At 36.2% G+C, this 24,635-nt stretch overlaps 1 protein-coding gene across 1 annotated transcript in view; it reads right to left on the bottom strand.

Moving 5' to 3' along the window:
• Positions 1-21,675, bottom strand: part of LOC129865991 (tyrosine-protein kinase Tec-like) — a 90,341-nt gene extending 68,666 nt beyond the window's left edge. The window contains exons 1-4 of the mRNA XM_055939122.1: positions 21,588-21,675; positions 18,223-18,417; positions 14,239-14,343; positions 13,701-13,782 (exon numbers count right to left, since the gene is read on the bottom strand). Coding sequence (XP_055795097.1) covers positions 13,701-13,782; positions 14,239-14,343; positions 18,223-18,360 — 325 coding nt within the window. The 5' untranslated portion in view covers positions 18,361-18,417; positions 21,588-21,675. The remainder of the gene's footprint in view (positions 1-13,700; positions 13,783-14,238; positions 14,344-18,222; positions 18,418-21,587) is intronic.
• Between the last annotated feature and the right edge of the window lie 2,960 nt (positions 21,676-24,635).

Below are 24,635 nucleotides of genomic sequence, written 5' to 3'. Positions count from 1 at the left end.
ACAACTACTAATACCACTAATAAAACTACTGCTACAACTACTAATACCACTAATAAAACTACTGCTACAATTACTAATACCACTAATAAAACTACTGCTACAACTACTAATACCACTAATAAAAACTACTGCTACAACTACTAATACCACTAATAAAACTACAACTACTAATACCACTAATAAAACTACTGTTACAACTACTAATACCACTAATAAAACTACAACTACTAATACCACTAATAAAACTACTGCTACAACTACTAATACCACTAATAAAACTACTGCTACAACTACTAATACCACTAATAAAACTACTGCTACAACTACTAATACCACTAATAAAACTACAACTACTAATACCACTAATAAAACTACTGCTACAACTACTAATACCACTAATAAAACTACTGCTACAACTACTAATACCACTAATAAAACTACTGCTACAACTACTAATACCACTAATAAAACTACAACTACTAATACCACTAATAAAACTACTGCTACAATTACTAATACCACTAATAAAACTACTGCTACAACTACTAATACCACTAATAAAAACTACTGCTACAACTACTAATACCACTAATAAAACTACAACTACTAATACCACTAATAAAACTACTGCTACAACTACTAATACCACTAATAAAACTACAACTACTAATACCACTAATAAAACTACTGCTACAACTACTAATACCACTAATAAAACTACTGCTACAACTACTAATACCACTAATAAAACTACTGCTACAATTACTAATACCACTAATAAAACTACTGCTACAACTACTAATACCACTAATAAAAACTACTGCTACAACTACTAATACCACTAATAAAACTACAACTACTAATACCACTAATAAAACTACTGTTACAACTACTAATACCACTAATAAAACTACAACTACTAATACCACTAATAAAACTACTGCTACAACTACTAATACCACTAATAAAACTACTGCTACAACTACTAATACCACTAATAAAACTACTGCTACAACTACTAATACCACTAATAAAACTACAACTACTAATACCACTAATAAAACTACTGCTACAACTACTAATACCACTAATAAAACTACTGCTACAACTACTAATACCACTAATAAAACTACTGCTACAACTACTAATACCACTAATAAAACTACAACTACTAATACCACTAATAAAACTACTGCTACAATTACTAATACCACTAATACAACTACTGCTACAACTACTAATACCACTAATAAAAACTACTGCTACAACTACTAATACCACTAATAAAACTACAACTACTAATACCACTAATAAAACTACTGCTACAACTACTAATACCACTAATAAAACTACAACTACTAATACCACTAATAAAACTACTGCTACAACTACTAATACCACTAATAAAACTACAACTACTAATACCACTAATAAAACTACTGCTACAACTACTAATACCACTAATAAAACTACTGCTACAACTACTAATACCACTAATAAAAACTACTGCTACAACTACTAATACCACTAATAAAACTACTGCTACAATTACTAATACCACTAATAAAACTACTGCTACAACTACTAATACCACTAATAAAACTACTGCTACAATTACTAATACCACTAATAAAACTACTGCTACAACTACTAATACCACTAATAAAACTACTGCTACAACTACTAATACCACTAATAAAAACTACTGCTACAACTACTAATACCACTAATAAAACTACTGCTACAATTACTAATACCACTAATAAAACTACTGCTACAACTACTAATACCACTAATAAAACTACTGCTACAATTACTAATACCACTAATAAAACTACTGCTACAACTACTAATACCACTAATAAAACTACTGCTACAATTACTAATACCACTAATAAAACTACTGCTACAATTACTAATACCACTAATAAAACTACTGCTACAACTACTAATACCACCAATAAAACTACAACTACTAATACCACTAATAAAACTACTGCTACAATTACTAATACCACTAATAAAACTACTGCTACAATTACTAATACCACTAATAAAACTACTGCTACAATTACTAATACCACTAATAAAACTACTGCTACAACTACTAATACCACTAATAAAACTACTGCTACAACTACTAATACCACCAATAAAACTACAACTACTAATACCACTAATAAAACTACTGCTACAACTACTAATACCACTAATAAAACTACTGCTACTAATACCACTAATAAAACTACTGCTACAACTACTAATACCACTAATAAAACTACTGCTACAACTACTAATACCACTAATAAAACTACAACTACTAATACCACTAATAAAACTACTGCTACAACTACTAATACCACTAATAAAACTACAACTACTAATACCACTAATAAAACTACTGCTACAACTACTAATACCACCAATAAAACTACAACTACTAATACCACTAATAAAACTACTGCTACAACTACTAATACCACTAATAAAACTACTGCTACAACTACTAATACCACTAATAAAACTACTGCTACAACTACTAATACCACTAATAAAACTACTGCTACAACTACTAATACCACTAATAAAACTACTGCTACAATTACTAATACCACTAATAAAACTACTGCTACAACTACTAATACCACTAATAAAAACTACTGCTACAACTACTAATACCACTAATAAAACTACAACTACTAATACCACTAATAAAACTACTGCTACAACTACTAATACCACTAATAAAACTACAACTACCACTAATAAAACTACTGCTACAACTACTAATACCACTAATAAAACTACTGCTACAACTACTAATACCACTAATAAAACTACTGCTACAACTACTAATACCACTAATAAAACTACAACTACTAATACCACTAATAAAACTACTGCTACAACTACTAATACCACTAATAAAACTACAACTACTAATACCACTAATAAAACTACTGCTACAACTACTAATACCACTAATAAAACTACTGCTACAACTACTAATACCACTAATAAAACTACAACTACTAATACCACTAATAAAACTACTGCTACAACTACTAATACCACTAATAAAACTACTGCTACAACTACTAATACCACTAATAAAAACTACTGCTACAACTACTAATACCACTAATAAAAACTACTGCTACAACTACTAATACCACTAATAAAACTACTGCTACAACTACTAATACCACTAATAAAACTACAACTACTAATACCACTAATAAAACTACTGCTACAACTACTAATACCACTAATAAAACTACTGCTACAACTACTAATACCACTAATAAAACTACTGCTACAACTACTAATACCACTAATAAAACTACTGCTACAATTACTAATACCACTAATAAAACTACTGCTACAACTACTAATACCACTAATAAAAACTACTGCTACAACTACTAATACCACTAATAAAACTACAACTACTAATACCACTAATAAAACTACTGTTACAACTACTAATACCACTAATAAAACTACAACTACTAATACCACTAATAAAACTACTGCTACAACTACTAATACCACTAATAAAACTACTGCTACAACTACTAATACCACTAATAAAACTACTGCTACAACTACTAATACCACTAATAAAACTACAACTACTAATACCACTAATAAAACTACTGCTACAACTACTAATACCACTAATAAAACTACTGCTACAACTACTAATACCACTAATAAAACTACTGCTACAACTACTAATACCACTAATAAAACTACAACTACTAATACCACTAATAAAACTACTGCTACAATTACTAATACCACTAATAAAACTACTGCTACAACTACTAATACCACTAATAAAAACTACTGCTACAACTACTAATACCACTAATAAAAACTACTGCTACAACTACTAATACCACTAATAAAACTACTGCTACAACTACTAATACCACTAATAAAACTACTGCTACAACTACTAATAAAACTACTGCTACAACTACTAATACCACTAATAAAAACTACTGCTACAACTACTAATACCACTAATAAAACTACTGCTACAACTACTAATACCACTAATAAAAACTACTGCTACAACTACTAATACCACTAATAAAAACTACTGCTACAATTACTAATACCACTAATAAAACTACTGCTACAACTACTAATACCACTAATAAAACTACTGCTACAATTACTAATACCACTAATAAAAACTACTGCTACAACTACTAATACCACTAATAAAAACTACTGCTACAACTACTAATACCACTAATAAAACTACAACTACTAATACCACTAATAAAACTACTGCTACAACTACTAATACCACTAATAAAAACTACTGCTACAACTACTAATACCACTAATAAAACTACAGCTACTAATAAAAACGACTGCTACAACTACTAATACCACTAATAAAACTACTGCTACAAATACTAATACCACTAATAAAAACTACTGCTACAACTACTAATAAAAACTACTGCTACAACTACTAATACCACTAATAAAACTACTGCTACAACCACTAATACCACTAATAAATCTACTGCTACAACTACTAATACCACTAATAAAAACTACTGCTACAACTACTAATACCACTAATAAAAACTACTGCTACAACTACTAATACCACTAATAAAAACTACTGCTACAACCACTAATACCACTAATAAAACTACTGCTACAACTACTAATACCACTAATAAAACTACTGCTACAACTACTAATACCACTAATAAAACTACTGCTACAATTACTAATACCACTAATAAAACTACTGCTACAATTACTAATACCACTAATAAAACTACTGCTACAACTACTAATACCACTAATAAAACTACTGCTACAATTACTAATACCACTAATAAAAACTACTGCTACAACTACTAATACCACTAATAAAAACTACTGCTACAACTACTAATACCACTAATAAAACTACAACTACTAATACCACTAATAAAACTACTGCTACAACTACTAATACCACTAATAAAAACTACTGCTACAACTACTAATACCACTAATAAAACTACAACTACTAATAAAAACGACTGCTACAACTACTAATACCACTAATAAAAACTACTGCTACAACTACTAATAAAAACTACTGCTACAACTACTAATACCACTAATAAAACTACTGCTACAACTACTAATACCACTAATAAAAACTACTGCTACAACTACTAATAAAAACTACTGCTACAACTACTAATACCACTAATAAAACTACTGCTACAACCACTAATACCACTAATAAAACTACTGCTACAACTACTAATACCACTAATAAAACTACTGCTACAATTACTAATACCACTAATAAAACTACTGCTACAATTACTAATACCACTAATAAAACTACTGCTACAACTACTAATACCACTAATAAAACTACTGCTACAATTACTAATACCACTAATAAAAACTACTGCTACAACTACTAATACCACTAATAAAAACTACTGCTACAACTACTAATACCACTAATAAAACTACAACTACTAATACCACTAATAAAACTACTGCTACAACTACTAATACCACTAATAAAAACTACTGCTACAACTACTAATACCACTAATAAAACTACAACTACTAATAAAAACGACTGCTACAACTACTAATACCACTAATAAAAACTACTGCTACAACTACTAATAAAAACTACTGCTACAACTACTAATACCACTAATAAAACTACTGCTACAACTACTAATACCACTAATAAAACTACTGCTACAACTACTAATACCACTAATAAAACTACTGCTACAACTACTAATACCACTAATAAAACTACTGCTACAACTACTAATAAAAACTACTGCTACAACTACTAATACCACTAATAAAACTACTGCTACAACTACTAATACCACTAATAAAACTACTGCTACAACTACTAATACCACTAATAAAACTACTGCTACAACTACTAATACCACTAATAAAACTACTGCTACAATTACTAATACCACTAATAAAACTACTGCTACAACTACTAATACCACTAATAAAAACTACTGCTACAACTACTAATACCACTAATAAAACTACTGCTACAACTACTAATACCACTAATAAAACTACAACTACTAATACCACTAATAAAACTACTGCTACAACTACTAATACCACTAATAAAACTACTGCTACAACTACTAATACCACTAATAAAACTACTGCTACAACTACTAATACCACTAATAAAACTACTGCTACAATTACTAATACCACTAATAAAACTACTGCTACAACTACTAATACCACTAATAAAAACTACTGCTACAACTACTAATACCACTAATAAAACTACAACTACTAATACCACTAATAAAACTACTGTTACAACTACTAATACCACTAATAAAACTACAACTACTAATACCACTAATAAAACTACTGCTACAACTACTAATACCACTAATAAAACTACTGCTACAACTACTAATACCACTAATAAAACTACTGCTACAACTACTAATACCACTAATAAAACTACAACTACTAATACCACTAATAAAACTACTGCTACAACTACTAATACCACTAATAAAACTACTGCTACAACTACTAATACCACTAATAAAACTACTGCTACAACTACTAATACCACTAATAAAACTACAACTACTAATACCACTAATAAAACTACTGCTACAATTACTAATACCACTAATAAAACTACTGCTACAACTACTAATACCACTAATAAAAACTACTGCTACAACTACTAATACCACTAATAAAACTACAACTACTAATACCACTAATAAAACTACTGCTACAACTACTAATACCACTAATAAAACTACAACTACTAATACCACTAATAAAACTACTGCTACAACTACTAATACCACTAATAAAACTACTGCTACAACTACTAATACCACTAATAAAACTACTGCTACAATTACTAATACCACTAATAAAACTACTGCTACAACTACTAATACCACTAATAAAAACTACTGCTACAACTACTAATACCACTAATAAAACTACAACTACTAATACCACTAATAAAACTACTGTTACAACTACTAATACCACTAATAAAACTACAACTACTAATACCACTAATAAAACTACTGCTACAACTACTAATACCACTAATAAAACTACTGCTACAACTACTAATACCACTAATAAAACTACTGCTACAACTACTAATACCACTAATAAAACTACAACTACTAATACCACTAATAAAACTACTGCTACAACTACTAATACCACTAATAAAACTACTGCTACAACTACTAATACCACTAATAAAACTACTGCTACAACTACTAATACCACTAATAAAACTACAACTACTAATACCACTAATAAAACTACTGCTACAATTACTAATACCACTAATACAACTACTGCTACAACTACTAATACCACTAATAAAACTAATAAAACTACTGCTACAACTACTAATACCACTAATAAAACTACAACTACTAATACCACTAATAAAACTACTGCTACAACTACTAATACCACTAATAAAACTACAACTACTAATACCACTAATAAAACTACAACTACTAATACCACTAATAAAACTACTGCTACAACTACTAATACCACTAATAAAACTACTGCTACAACTACTAATACCACTAATAAAAACTACTGCTACAACTACTAATACCACTAATAAAACTACTGCTACAATTACTAATACCACTAATAAAACTACTGCTACAACTACTAATACCACCAATAAAACTACTGCTACAATTACTAATACCACTAATAAAACTACTGCTACAACTACTAATACCACTAATAAAACTACTGCTACAACTACTAATACCACTAATAAAAACTACTGCTACAACTACTAATACCACTAATAAAACTACTGCTACAATTACTAATACCACTAATAAAACTACTGCTACAACTACTAATACCACTAATAAAACTACTGCTACAATTACTAATACCACTAATAAAACTACTGCTACAATTACTAATACCACTAATAAAACTACTGCTACAATTACTAATACCACTAATAAAACTACTGCTACAATTACTAATACCACTAATAAAACTACTGCTACAACTACTAATACCACCAATAAAACTACAACTACTAATACCACTAATAAAACTACTGGTACAACTACTAATACCACTAATAAAACTACTGCTACAATTACTAATACCACTAATAAAACTACTGCTACAATTACTAATACCACTAATAAAACTACTGCTACAATTACTAATACCACTAATAAAACTACTGCTACAACTACTAATACCACTAATAAAACTACTGCTACAACTACTAATACCACCAATAAAACTACAACTACTAATACCACTAATAAAACTACTGCTACAACTACTAATACCACTAATAAAACTACTGCTACTAATACCACTAATAAAACTACTGCTACAACTACTAATACCACTAATAAAACTACTGCTACAACTACTAATACCACCAATAAAACTACAACTACTAATACCACTAATAAAACTACTGCTACAACTACTAATACCACTAATAAAACTACAACTACTAATACCACTAATAAAACTACTGCTACAACTACTAATACCACCAATAAAACTACAACTACTAATACCACTAATAAAACTACTGCTACAACTACTAATACCACTAATAAAACTACTGCTACAATTACTAATACCACTAATAAAACTACTGCTACAATTACTAATACCACTAATAAAACTACTGCTACAACTACTAATACCACTAATAAAACTACTGCTACAACTACTAATACCACTAATAAAACTACTGCTACAACTACTAATACCACTAATAAAACTACTGCTACAATTACTAATACCACTAATAAAACTACTGCTACAACTACTAATACCACTAATAAAAACTACTGCTACAACTACTAATACCACTAATAAAACTACAACTACTAATACCACTAATAAAACTACTGCTACAACTACTAATACCACTAATAAAACTACAACTACCACTAATAAAACTACTGCTACAACTACTAATACCACTAATAAAACTACTGCTACAACTACTAATACCACTAATAAAACTACAACTACTAATACCACTAATAAAACTACAACTACTAATACCACTAATAAAACTACTGCTACAACTACTAATACCACTAATAAAACTACAACTACTAATACCACTAATAAAACTACTGCTACAATTACTAATACCACTAATAAAACTACTGCTACAACTACTAATACCACTAATAAAACTACAACTACTAATACCACTAATAAAACTACTGCTACAACTACTAATACCACTAATAAAACTACTGCTACAACTACTAATACCACTAATAAAAACTACTGCTACAACTACTAATACCACTAATAAAAACTACTGCTACAATTACTAATACCACTAATAAAACTACTGCTACAACTACTAATACCACCAATAAAACTACAATTACTAATACCACTAATAAAACTACTGCTACAACTACTAATACCACTAATAAAACTACTGCTACAACTACTAATACCACTAATAAAAACTACTGCTACAACTACTAATACCACTAATAAAAACTACTGCTACAACTACTAATACCACTAATAAAACTACAACTACTAATACCACTAATAAAACTACTGCTACAACTACTAATACCACTAATAAAAACTACTGCTACAACTACTAATACCACTAATAAAACTACTGCTACAATTACTAATACCACTAATAAAACTACTGCTACAACTACTAATACCACTAATAAAACTACTGCTACAATTACTAATACCACTAATAAAACTACTGCTACAATTACTAATACAACTACTGCTACAATTACTAATACCACTAATAAAACTACTGCTACAACTACTAATACCACCAATAAAACTACAACTACTAATACCACTAATAAAACTACTGCTACAACTACTAATACCACTAATAAAACTACTGCTACAATTACTAATACCACTAATAAAACTACTGCTACAACTACTAATACCACTAATAAAACTACTGCTACAATTACTAATACCACTAATAAAACTACTGCTACAACTACTAATACCACTAATAAAACTACAACTACTAATACCACTAATAAAACTACTGCTACAACTACTAATACCACTAATAAAAACTACTGCTACAACTACTAATACCACTAATAAAACTACTGCTACAATTACTAATACCACTAATAAAACTACTGCTACAACTACTAATACCACTAATAAAACTACTGCTACAATTACTAATACCACTAATAAAACTACTGCTACAATTACTAATACCACTAATAAAACTACTGCTACAACTACTAATACCACCAATAAAACTACAACTACTAATACCACTAATAAAACTACTGCTACAACTACTAATACCACTAATAAAACTACTGCTACAACTACTAATACCACTAATAAAACTACTGCTACAACTACTAATACCACTAATAAAACTACTGCTACAACTACTAATACCACTAATAAAACTACTGCTACAACTACTAATACCACTAATAAAACTACTGCTACTAATACCACTAATAAAACTACTGCTACAACTACTAATACCACTAATAAAACTACAACTACTAATACCACTAATAAAACTACTGCTACAACTACTAATACCACTAATAAAACTACTGCTACAATTACTAATACCACTAATAAAACTACTGCTACAATTACTAATACCACTAATAAAACTACTGCTACAACTACTAATACCACTAATAAAACTACTGCTACAATTACTAATACCACTAATAAAACTACTGCTACAACTACTAATACCACTAATAAAACTACTGCTACAATTACTAATACCACTAATAAAACTACTGCTACAACTACTAATACCACTAATAAAACTACTGCTACAACTACTAATACCACTAATAAAACTACTGCTACAATTACTAATACCACTAATAAAAACTACTGCTACAATTACTAATACCACTAATAAAACTACTGCTACAATTACTAATACCACTAATAAAACTACTGCTACAACTACTAATACCACTAATAAAACTACTGCTACAATTACTAATACCACTAATAAAACTACTGCTACAACTACTAATACAACTAATAAAACTACTGCTACAACTACTAATACCACTAATAAAACTACTGCTACAATTACTAATACCACTAATAAAAACTACTGCTACAATTACTAATACCACTAATAAAACTACTGCTACAATTACTAATACCACTAATAAAACTACTGCTACAACTACTAATACCACTAATAAAACTACAACTACTAATACCACTAATAAAACTACTGCTACAACTACTAATACCACCAATAAAACTACAACTACTAATACCACTAATAAAACTACTGCTACAACTACTAATACCACTAATAAAACTACTGCTACAACTACTAATACCACTAATAAAACTACTGCTACAATTACTAATACCACTAATAAAACTACTGCTACAACTACTAATACCACTAATAAAAACTACTGCTACAACTACTAATACCACTAATAAAACTACAACTACTAATACCACTAATAAAACTACTGCTACAACTACTAATACCACTAATAAAACTACTGCTACAACTACTAATACCACTAATAAAAACTACTGCTACAACTACTAATACCACTAATAAAACTACAACTACTAATACCACTAATAAAACTACTGCTACAATTACTAATACCACTAATAAAACTACTGCTACAATTACTAATACCACTAATAAAACTACTGCTACAATTAGTAATACCACTAATAAAAACTACTGCTACAACTACTAATACCACTAATAAAAACTACTGCTACAACTACTAATACCACTAATAAAAACTACTGCTACAACTACTAATACCACTAATAAAACTACTGCTCCAACTACTAATACCAATAATAAAAACTACTGCTACAATTACTAATACCACTAATAAAACTACTGCTACAACTACTAATACCACCAATAAAACTACTGCTACAACTACTAATACCACTAATAAAACTACTGCTACAACTACTAATACCACTAATAAAAACTACTGCTACAATTACTAATACCACTAATAAAACTACTGCTACAACTACTAATACCACTAATAAAACTACTGCTACAACTACTAATACCACTAATAAAAACTACTGCTACAATTACTAATACCACTAATAAAACTACTGCTACAACTACTAATACCACTAATAAAAACTACTGCTACAACTACTAATACCACTAATAAAAACTACTGCTACAACTACTAATACCACTAATAAAAACTACTGCTACAATTACTAATACCACTAATAAAAACTACTGCTACAATTACTAATACCACTAATAAAACTACTGCTACAACTACTAATACCACTAATAAAAACTACTGCTACAACTACTAATACCACTAATAAAAACGACTGCTACAACTACTAATAACACTAATAAAACTACAACTACTAATACCACTAATAAAAACTACTGCTACAACTACTAATAAAAACGACTGCTACAACTACTAATACCACTAATAAAAACTACTGCTACAACTACTAATACCACTAATAAAAACTACTGCTACAACTACTAATAAAAACTACTGTTACAACTACTAATAAAAACTACTGCTACAACTACTAATAAAAACTACTGCTACAACTACTAATACCACTAATAAAAACTACTGCTACAACTACTAATACCACTAATAAAAACTACTGCTACAACTACTAATAAAAACTACTGCTACAACTACTAATAAAAACTACTGCTACAACTACTAATAAAAACTACTGCTACAACTACAAATAAAACCTACTACTACAACTACTAATAAAACCTACTACTACAACTACTAATAAAACCTACTACTACAACTACTAATAAAAACACTTTTTTGGTTACTACATGATTCCATATATAAATGTATAAAATAATGTATCAATGTATAAACTAGTAAAAAATAAAGAAAAACCCATGAATGAGTAGTTGTGTCCAAACTGTCGACTGGTACTGTAGGTCTATAGTTATTTAGGTCTAACTAGTTGTCCACCTTTATGAAGAGGGGTCACTCGGGCACATTTCCACCCAGAAGGCATTTCACCAGTCGTTAAAGACACGTTGAATAGGTCTGCCAGAGGAAACAGTCTAACAGCAGCATGTGTGTTCCAGTCCATCTAGACCTGCTCCTTGGTACTGACCTCATAGAGGACAGGCACTATATCAGGTGATTTCATCTTTCTAAAGTTAAATATCTGATTTGGGGGCGGGAGGGGGGTGGGGGGAGGGGGTTGATCTCCTATTTCCATGTATACCGAGCATTGGTGGAATTGTGGGTGAAATCGTTATTTGAGGTACCAGATGAGCTAATAGATGAGACGTGCTGATTTAAAACATCAGCTATATCTGCTGGCTCCTGAATGACACGGTCATTTAGGATTAATTGCAGAATAAAACATTATTAACAACCACATCACCAACAACAACACACAAGAGAGGAAAAGATATCTCTGGTCAACCAGCTCCCTGCTAACATAACATAGGCCTAGCTATGAGGGACAACAACAGAGAGTGTTTATAGCATAGCATAACATAGGCCTAGCTATGAGGGACAACAACAGAGAGTGTTTATAGCATAGCATAACATAACTAGAGGATGTAAAAATGGCTAGTAACTGACCTTCCTTGATAATTTGGACCCAGATGTTCCTACTCTCAGGGCTAGGAGAGAATACGTAGAGAGTACTGGAGTCATGCACCACCTAGTAAAGAGAATTAATAGCTGTAGTCATATTGGCACTAAACTGTAACGCATCATAATGTTGTTGTTAACATGGAAGATTGAGGGAAAAGGAAACCGCACTCTGCTCTTGATAGTATCACTGATCTTTAATAAGCTTTACGTATCGGCCTCACGGCCTTCGTCAGAGCTTTTGTGAGTAAAAAAAAATAAAAAAAAAAAAATATTTACAGTTTTTTTTTTTTACTCATAAAGCTCTGACGAAGGCCGTGAGGCCGATACGTAAAGCTTATTAAAGATCAGTGATACTATCAAGAGCAGTGAGCGGTTTCCTTTCATTCATCTTGTTCAACTGTTACCAGGCACCTGCTAAAAGATTGCTCAGATGTGCGAGTGCCTTTTGAATTTTGAACATGGAAAATTGACAAACTATCTCTTTATATTTCTCAATATTGATCAATCAACCGATCAATCTCACTTGGAAGGGGTATTTGTTCTGACAGGGTATGACTCCTCCTCCACTCTTCACGATCTCCACACACCTGACTTTCTGCAGGTCGATCGACCCCTTCTTAAACTTCTTCTGTTAACAACGAACAGAGAGACAGAAGGACAGAACACAGGAAGGTATTGGACAGGAGAGATACAGAAGGACAGAACACAGTAAGGTATTGGACAGGAGAGAGACAGAAGGACAGAACACAGTAAGGTGTTGGACAGGAGAGAGACAGAAGGACAGAACACAGTAAGGTGTTGGACAACAGAGAGACAGAAGGACAGAACACAGTAAGGTGTTGGACAGGAGAGAGACAGAAGGACAGAACACAGTAAGGTGTTGGACAGGAGAGAGACAGAAGGACAGAACACAGTAAGGTGTTGGACAGTGGAGAGACAGAAGGACAGAACACAGTAAGGTATTGGACAACAGAGAGACAGAAGGACAGAACACAGTAAGGTATTGGACAGGAGAGAGACAGAAGGACAGAACACAGGAAGGTATTGGACAGGAGAGAGACAGAAGGACAGAACACAGTAAGGTGTTGGACAGGAGAGAGACAGAAGGACAGAACACAGTAAGGTGTTGGACAGGAGAGAGACAGAAGGACAGAACACAGTAAGGTGTTGGACAGGAGAGAGACAGAAGGACAGAACACAGTAAGGTATTGGACAGGAGAGAGACAGAAGGACAGAACACAGTAAGGTATTGGACAGGAGAGAGACAGAAGGACAGAACACAGTAAGGTGTTGGACAGGAGAGAGACAGAAGGACAGAACACAGTAAGGTGTTGGACAACAGAGAGACAGAAGGACAGAACACAGTAAGGTGTTGGACAGGAGAGAGACAGAAGGACAGAACACAGTAAGGTGTTGGACAGGAGAGAGACAGAAGGACAGAACACAGTAAGGTGTTGGACAGGAGAGAGACAGAAGGACAGAACACAGTAAGGTGTTGGACAGGAGAGAGACAGAAGGACAGAACACAGTAAGGTGTTGGACAGTGGAGAGACAGAAGGACAGAACACAGTAAGGTATTGGACAACAGAGAGACAGAAGGACAGAACACAGGAAGGTATTGGACAGGAGAGAGACAGAAGGACAGAACACAGTAAGGTATTGGACAGGAGAGAGACAGAAGGACAGAACACCGGAAGGTATTGGACAGGAGAGAGACAGAAGGACAGAACACAGTAAGGTATTGGACAGGAGAGAGACAGAAGGACAGAACACAGTAAGGTGTTGGACAGGAGAGAGACAGAAGGACAGAACACCGGAAGGTGTTGGACAGGAGAGAGACAGAAGGACAGAACACCGGAAGGTGTTGGACAACAGAGAGACAGAAGGACAGAACACAGTAAGGTGTTGGACAGCAGAGAGACAGAAGGACAGAACACAGTAAGGTGTTGGACAGGAGAGAGACAGAAGGACAGAACACAGTAAGGTGTTGGACAGGAGAGAGACAGAAGGACAGAACACCGGAAGGTGTTGGACAACAGAGAGACAGAAGGACAGAACACAGTAAGGTGTTGGACAGCAGAGAGACAGAAGGACAGAACACAGTAAGGTGTTGGACAGGAGAGAGACAGAAGGACAGAACACAGTAAGGTGTTGGACAGGAGAGAGACAGAAGGACAGAACACCGGAAGGTGTTGGACAACAGAGAGACAGAAGGACAGAACACAGTAAGGTGTTGGACAACAGAGAGACAGAAGGACAGAACACAGGAAGGTGTTGGACAACAGAGAGACAGAAGGACAGAACACCGGAAGGTGTTGGACAACAGAGAGACAGAAGGACAGAACACAGGAAGGTGTTGGACAACAGAGAGACAGAAGGACAGAACACCGGAAGGTGTTGGACAACAGAGAGACAGAAGGACAGAACACAGGAAGGTGTTGGACAACAGAGAGACATCAGAGTTTGTTTACAGCCTCAGCTGTCAATATTCACACTAGTACTGTTAGTTGGACTAAGTACATGGTAGAGTTACTAGATTGACGAACAGTACATTGTAGAGTTACTAGATTGACTAACAGTACATTGTAGAGTTACTAGATTGACGAACAGTACATGGTAGAGTTACTAGATTGACGAACAGTACATTGTAGAGTTACTAGATTGACTAACAGTACATTGTAGAGTTACTAGATTGACGAACAGTACATGGTAGAGCTACTAGATTGACTAACAGTACATGGTAGAGCTACTAGATTGACGAACAGTACATTGTAGAGTTACTAGATTGACTAACAGTACATGGTAGAGTTACTAGATTGACGAACAGTACATGGTAGAGCTACTAGATTGACTAACAGTACATGGTAGAGTTACTAGAGTTACTATACATAAAGGACATAGGACCAGTCTGATAGGAGAGATACAGGACATAGGACCAGTCTGATAGGAGAGATACAGGACATAGGACCAGTCTGATAGGAGAGATACAGGACATAGGACCAGTCTGATAGAGAGATACAGGACATAGGACCAGTCTGATAGGAGAGATAAAGGACATAGGACCAGTCTGATAGGAGAGATAAAGACATAGGACCAGTCTGATAGGAGAGATAAAGGACATAGGACCAGTCTGATAGGAGAGATACAGGACATAGGACCAGTCTGATAGGAGAGATACAGGACATAGGACCAGTCTGATAGGAGAGATACAGGACATAGGACCAGTCTGATAGGAGAGATACAGGACATAGGACCAGTCTGATAGGAGAGATACAGGACATAGGACCAGTCTGACAGGAGAGATAAAGGACATAGGACCAGTCTGATAGGAGAGATAAAGACATAGGACCAGTCTGATAGGAGAGATAAAGGATATAGGACCAGTCTGATAGGAGAGATAAAGGACATAGGACCAGTCTGATAGGAGAGATACAGGACATAGGACCAGTCTGACAGGAGAGATACAGGACACAGGACCAGTCTGATAGGAGAGATACAGGACATAGGACCAGTCTGATAGGAGAGATACAGGACACAGGACCAGTCTGATAGGAGAGATACAGGACATAGGACCAGTCTGACAGGAGAGATAAAGGACAGGACCAGTCTGATAGGAGAGATAAAGGATATAGGACCAGTCTGATAGGAGAGATAAAGGACATAGGACCAGTCTGATAGGAGAGATACAGGACATAGGACCAGTCTGACAGGAGAGATAAAGGACAGGACCAGTCTGATAGGAGAGATAAAGGATATAGGACCAGTCTGATAGGAGAGATAAAGGACATAGGACCAGTCTGATAGGAGAGATACAGGACATAGGACCAGTCTGATAAGAGAGATAAAGGACATAGTCTGATAGAGAGATAAAGGATAGGACCAGTCTGATAGGAGAGATAAAGGATATAGGACCAGTCTGATAGGAGAGATAAAGGATAGGACCAGTCTGATAGAGAGATAAAGGACATAGGACCAGTCTGAAAGAGAGATAAAGGACATAGGACCAGTCTGATAAGAGAGATAAAGGACATAGTCTGATAGAGAGATAAAGGATATAGGACCAGTCTGATAGGAGAGATAAAGGACATAGGACCAGTCTGATAGGAGAGATAAAGGACATAGTCTGATAGAGAGATAAAGGACAGAGGACCAGTCTGATAGGAGAGATAAAGGACATAGGAGCAGTCTGATAGAGAGATAAAGGACAGGACCAGTCTGATAGGAGAGATAAAGGACATAGTCTGATAGAGCGATAAAGGATATAGGACCAGTCTGATAGGAGAGATAAAGGACATAGGACCAGTCTGATAGAGAGATAAAGGACATAGGACCAGTCTGATAGGAGAGATAAAGGACATAGGACCAGTCTGATAGGAGAGATAAAGGACATAGGACCAGTCTGACAGGAGAGATAAAGGACATAGGACCAGTCTGACAGGAGAGATAAAGGACATAGGAGCATACACCATGCCTCCATCGTACAGGGAACGGTGTCTGCCAGTCTCACCTCGGCTCTGAACTCATAATATGTGAGCTTGGTCTTGGTGAGGACGAACACTCTCTCCTTGTAGTTCAGCGGCGATGTTATCCTCTTCTGCTGAGACCGCTTCATCAGGGTCTCCTCCAATAGCGGGTCAGCACTCATCTCGGCCCCGCCCACTCCCTCCACCCTGCCATCTAATACTGACTGGACCCACCCGGACTGGAGGGGGGGAGGAGAGGAGAGGAAAGGAGAGAATAGAATACAAGCATGATGTGAAGATGTCTCCATGTTGGTTACTACAGTATATGAAGGAGTGTTATCTGACTGAAAACAACCCCAGGCACTTTGCCCTTTGGTAGGCTGTGATATCAGTTTAAGAAGTCATCCGATATCGTGGTGCAAATCAGCAGAAGATCTCTCTTTTACAAGATAAATAAATCCTTTAATATCATATACAGTACCAGTCAAAAGGTTGGACACACCTACTCATTCAAGGGTTTTTCCACAATTTTTACTATTTTCAAACCAGATGTGATGGCGTATCGCTGCAGAATGCTGTGGTAGTCATGCTGGTTAAGTGTGTCTTGAATTCTAAATAAATCACAGACAGTGTCACCAGCAAAGCACCCCAAACACCATCACACCTCCTCCTCCATGCTTCACGGTGGGAACCACACATGCAGAGATCATCCGTTCACCTACTCTGCGTCTCACAAAGACACGGCGGTTGAAACCAAAAATATCACATTTTGACTAATCAAACCAAAGGACAGATTTTCACAGGTCTAATGTCCATTGCTTGTGTTTCTTGGCCCAGGCAAGTCTCTTCTTATTATTGGTGTCCTTTAGTAGTGGATTCTTTGCAGCAATTCAACCATGAAGGCCTGATTCACACAGTCTCCTCTGAACAGTTGATGTTGAGATGTGTCTGTTACTTGAACTCTGTGAAGCATTTATTTGGTCTGCAATTTCTGAGGTTGGTAACTCTAATGAATGTATCCTCTGCAGCAGAGGTAACTCTGGGTCTTCCTTTCCAGTGGCGGTCCTCTAGAGAGCCAGTTTCATCATAGCGCTTGATGGTTTTTGCAACTGCACTTGAAGAAACTTTCAAAGTTCGTGACATTTTCCGCATTGACTGACCTTCATATCTTAAAGCAATGATGGACTGTCGTTTCTCTTTGCTTATTTGAGCTGATCTTGCCATAATATGGACTTGGTCTTTTACCAAATAGGGCTATCTTCTACATACCAACTCTACCTTGTCACAATGCAACTGATTGGCTCAAATGCATTTAGAAGGAAAGAAATTCCACAAATTAACTTTTAAGAAGGCACACCTGTTAATTGAAATGCATTCCAGGTGACTACCTCATGAAGCTGGTTGAGAGAATGCCAAGAGTGTGCAAAGGTGTCATCAAGGCAAAAAGGGTGGCTACTTTGAAGAATCTAAAATCTATTTGAATTTGTTTAAGACTTTTGTGTTACTACATGATTCTGTCTTCACTATTATTCTACAATGTTTAAAATAGTTAAAAATAAAGAAAAACCCTTGAATGAGTAGATGTTTCCTAACTTTCGACTGGTACTGTGTCTATCTATCTATCTATCTATCTATCTATCTATCTATCTATCTATCTATCTATCTATCTATCTAACTATCTACAGTATCTATCAATCAATCAATCAATCAATCAATCTCTAACTATCTACAGTATCTATCAATCAATCAATCAATCAGTCTATCTATCTATCTATCTGCCCAAAACTATATGGGGGATTGGAAATTATGCAGACAATTACATTGATGGAATCTACAAACTATCTGCATTATCAAAGCTGATCTACCCCCAGTAGAGGGTTAGGGTTAGTCCCCCCCCCCCAATTAAAAAAAATAAATAAACACACACACCAATATAATAGAATTACAGGGGGCAGATTGGAGAACAAAACGTATTGCGTCCGAATCGTCCTCTGGAGTAAGGGACATTCTGAGGTAATAAGTACATAAGCAACGTTCTCTAGTAATACTAGTCTCGTTGTGAATAGGGCTAATACCTTAATAATAACTCCTGCAGAATTCAGCATTTCTTACAGTAAAATTATACACCAAATGTGGACTTGGGAACAGGAGAGGAGAAATAGAATATATTTATTTCTGCATCTTGGAGAGAATGAGAATGATCAGTTAGATACGGTCTGTAGAGGTGCTATCTTCATCGTAAAATCATCATAAAAGTTGATAGTATTTCAACCAGTTCGATTCCCGAACTGAAATCTTTTTTTGAGAAAACACGTTAAAAGCTGTGAAAACGACCTCTTTTTCCTTCCAACCGGTCAAACTGATGTCACTTGGGCATGTTTGATCGGAACACTTTTCCAGTTGTCCTTTTTGTTGTGTTTTCTCCCCCCGGTCCCTAAACGTCTTTGCTCCGTGACAGATGACAGAAAAACAAAACTTCACCGATGTCAACTAGACTGAAGCGTTCATTCTATCTAATCTATGACATCATTCTGTTGAGCAAGAGTTCATTTAGTCTTCTAGGGCAACATATAACAGAAGGGAAGCTGCATGTATCTAACTATAGACAAGTTGCCTAACAAATAGCCGAACAAAGTGTCGGAAATTATAAGGCAGAAACATATCTACATCAGGTAAAACTAAATCCTACAACCCCCTGTTAAAAAATCGTTATGGAGTTTTTAATTGTAGCCTACAGCGCAAAATCCTATTTGCGGTTTAGGGTTGGGTGCGGGCCACTTTATCACATAGTCGGGCGCGTGAGTTATTAGCAAGTGCGGGTGAACAAACGGCCCCTTTCACTAGTAATTCATGAACTACACCTGCCCACAGTGGCGAGTTCTCTAATTGACGTCATAGAGCTAGATAGAGGACTCCTCTTTGTATCTGTGCCATTATAGCGTCTGTGACAGCCTCGATGGCGCTTACCATTCTGTCTCCATTTTAAAGTAGACGGATTGCTCCAAACTCATTGGAATACCCACCCAGTTGTCTATTTTTTTTAAATGGTGTGTCGTCCTCAAATGGTAATGTAGACTAAGATGAGGTTTATATCCAGGATAAGTCCTCCATCTATCTCTATGATGGACATTAAATAGATCTCTACAGGATACTTCGTTCCGTTCACTTTCTAGACAGACAGGTAGCCTACATAAAACACACATTAAATAACCCCGGTAGGTAGCCTACATATCTCTTTCGCTCAACGCGGCCAAACATCGCGCTGTTATGTTGACATCTCGTTTGCTGTACTGAGAGAAAGTAGCCAGTAGTTACACCCGCAGTTTCTACGAAACACGCGCACATTTGCATAAAATGCCATTAGTTGTATCCTACATTTCCAATATCGTAAAGGAAAAAGGTTCCTTACCTTTTCTGCCCGAGAGTGAATATATGAGCTCGCTATTCTTCTGATTTACTGACTGTCACATTGTCGCCAGCAGAACCAGGAAGTGACTGACTGACAGACAGAGCTGCCGCTGCTTGGATGAGGTGCAATACTAAGGAAGTAACCTACAGTAGTGAGGACTAAATATATATATACACTGCTCAAAAAAATAAAGGGAACACTAAAATAACACATCCTAGATCTGAATGAATGAAATATTCTTATTAAATACTTTTTTCTTTACATAGTTGAATGTGCTGACAACAAAATCACACAAAAATTATCAATGGAAATCAAATGTATCAACCCATGGAGGTCTGGATTTGGAGTCACACTCAAAATTAAAGTGGAAAACCACACTACAGGCTGATCCAACTTTGATGTAATGTCCTTAAAACAAGTCAAAATGAGGCTCAGTAGTGTGTGTGGCCTCCACGTGCCTGTATGACCTCCCTACAACGCCTGGGCATGCTCCTGATGAGGTGGCGGATGGTCTCCTGAGGGATCTCCTCCCAGACCTGGACAAAAGCATCCGCCAACTCCTGGACAGTCTGTGGTGCAACGTGGCATTGGTGGATGGAGCGAGACATGATGTCCCAGATGTGCTCAATTGGATTCAGGTCTGGGGAACGGGCGGGCCAGTCCATAGCATCAATGCCTTCCTCTTGCAGGAACTGCTGACACACTCCAGCCACATGAGGTCTAGCATTGCTTTGCATTAGGAGGAACCCAGGGCCAACCGCACCAGCATATGGTCTCACAAGGGGTCTGAGGATCTCATCTCGGTACCATCTCGGTACCCCCAAAGAAATGCCACCCCACACCATGACTGACCCACCGCCAAACTGGTCATGCTGGAAGATGTTGCAGGCAGCAGAACGTTCTCCACGGCGTCTCCAGACTCTGTCACGTCTGTCACATGTGCTCATGTGCTCAGTGTGAACCTGCTTTCATCTGTGAAGAGCACAGGGCGCCAGTGGCAAATTTGCCAATCTTGGTGTTCTCTGGCAAATGCCAAACGTCCTGCACGGTGTTGGGCTGTAAGCACAACCCCCACCTGTGGACGTCGGGCCCTCATACCACCCTCATGGAGTCTGTTTCTGACCGTTTGAGCAGACACATGCACATTTGTGGCCTGCTGGAGGTCATTTTGCAGGGCTCTGGCAGTGCTCCTCCTGCTCCTCCTTGCACAAAGGCACAAAGGCGGAGGTAGCGGTCCTGCTGCTGGGTTGTTGCCCTCCTACGGCCTCCTCCACGTCTCCTGATGTACTGGCCTGTCTCCTGGTAGCGCCTCCATGCTCTGGACACTACGCTGACAGACACAGCAAACCTTCTTGCCACAGCTCGCATTGATGTGCCATCCTGGATGAGCTGCACTACCTGAGCCACTTGTGTGGGTTGTAGACTCCGTCTCATGCTACCACTAGAGTGAAAGCACCGCCAGCATTCAAAAGTGACCAAAACATCAGCCAGGAAGCATAGGAACTGAGAAGTGGTCTGTGGTCACCACCTGCAGAACCACTCCTTTATTGGGGGTGTCTTGCTAATTGCCTATAATTTCCACCTGTTGTCTATTCCATTTGTACAACAGCATGTGAAATGTATTGTCAATCAGTGTTGCTTTCTAAGTGGACAGTTTGATTTCACAGAAGTGTGATTGACTTGGAGTTACATTGTGTTGTTTAAGTGTTCCCTTTATTTTTTTGAGCAGTGTATATACACTACATGACCAAAAGTATGTGGACACCTGCTATGGAACATCTCATTCCAAAATCATGGGCATAAAATATGGAGTTGGTCCCTCCCTTTGCTGCTATAACAGCCTCCACTCTTCTGGAAGGCTTTCCACTAGATGTTGGAACATTGCTGCTATAACAGCCTCCACTCTTCTGGGAAGGCTTTCCACTAGATGTTGGAACATTGCTGCAGGGACTTGCTTCCATTCAGCCACAAGAGTATTAGTTAGGTCAGGCGCTGATGTTGGGCGATTAGGCCTGGCTCGCAGTCGGCGTTCCAATTCATCCTAAAGGTATTCGATAGGGTTGAGGACAGGACGCTGTGCAGGCCAGTCAAATTCTTCCACACCAATTTTGACAAACCATTTCTGTATGGACCTCGCTTTTTGAATGGGGACATTGTCATGCTGAAACAGGAAAGGGCCTTCCTCAAACTGTTGCCACAAAGTTGGAAGACCAGAATCGTCTATATATGCTGTACCGTAAAAATTTCCCTTCACTGGAACTAAGGGGCCCGAACCATTATTCCTCCTCCACCAAACTTTACAGTTGGTGCTATGCATTGAGGCAGGTTGAGATCTCCATGGATCCGCCAAACCCAGGTTCGTCCGTCGGTCTGCCAGATGGTGAATTGTGATTCATCCCTCCAGACAATGCATTTCCACTGCTCCAGAGTCCAATGGCGGCGACCTTTACACCACTCCCGCATGGTGATCTTAGGCTTGTGTTTGCGGCTGCTCGGCCATGGAAACCCATTTCATGAAGCTCCCGACTACCAGTTATTGTGCTGACGTTGCTTCCAGAGGCAGTTTGGTACTCGGTAGTGAGTGTTGCAACTGAGGAGAGACGATTTTTACACGCTACGCACTTCAGCACTCGGCGGTCCCGTTCTGTGAGCTTGTGTGGCCTACCACTTCGCGGCTGAGCCGTTGTTGCTCCTAGACGTTTCCACTTCACAATAACAGCACTTACAGTTGACCGGGGCAGCTCTAGCAGGGCAGAAATTTGACGAACTGACTTGTTGGAAAGGTGGCATCCTATGACGGTGCCACGTTGAAAGTCACTGAGCTCTTCAGTAAGGCCATTCTACTGCCAATGTTTTCCTATGGAGATTGCATGGCTGTGTGCTAGATTTTATACACCTGTCAGTGACGGGTGAGGCTGAAATAGCTGAATCCACTAATTTGAAGGGGTGTCCACATACTTTTGCATATATATGGTATACACTACCGTTCAAAAGTTTGGGGTCACTTAGAAATTCCTTGTTTTTGAAAGAAAAGCACATTTTTTGTCC

The sequence above is a fragment of the Salvelinus fontinalis genome, chromosome 11, assembly GCF_029448725.1.
Source record: "Salvelinus fontinalis isolate EN_2023a chromosome 11, ASM2944872v1, whole genome shotgun sequence".
In the NCBI taxonomy this organism is placed as follows: domain Eukaryota; kingdom Metazoa; phylum Chordata; class Actinopteri; order Salmoniformes; family Salmonidae; genus Salvelinus; species Salvelinus fontinalis.
This window is presented reverse-complemented; position numbering and strand designations above follow the sequence as displayed.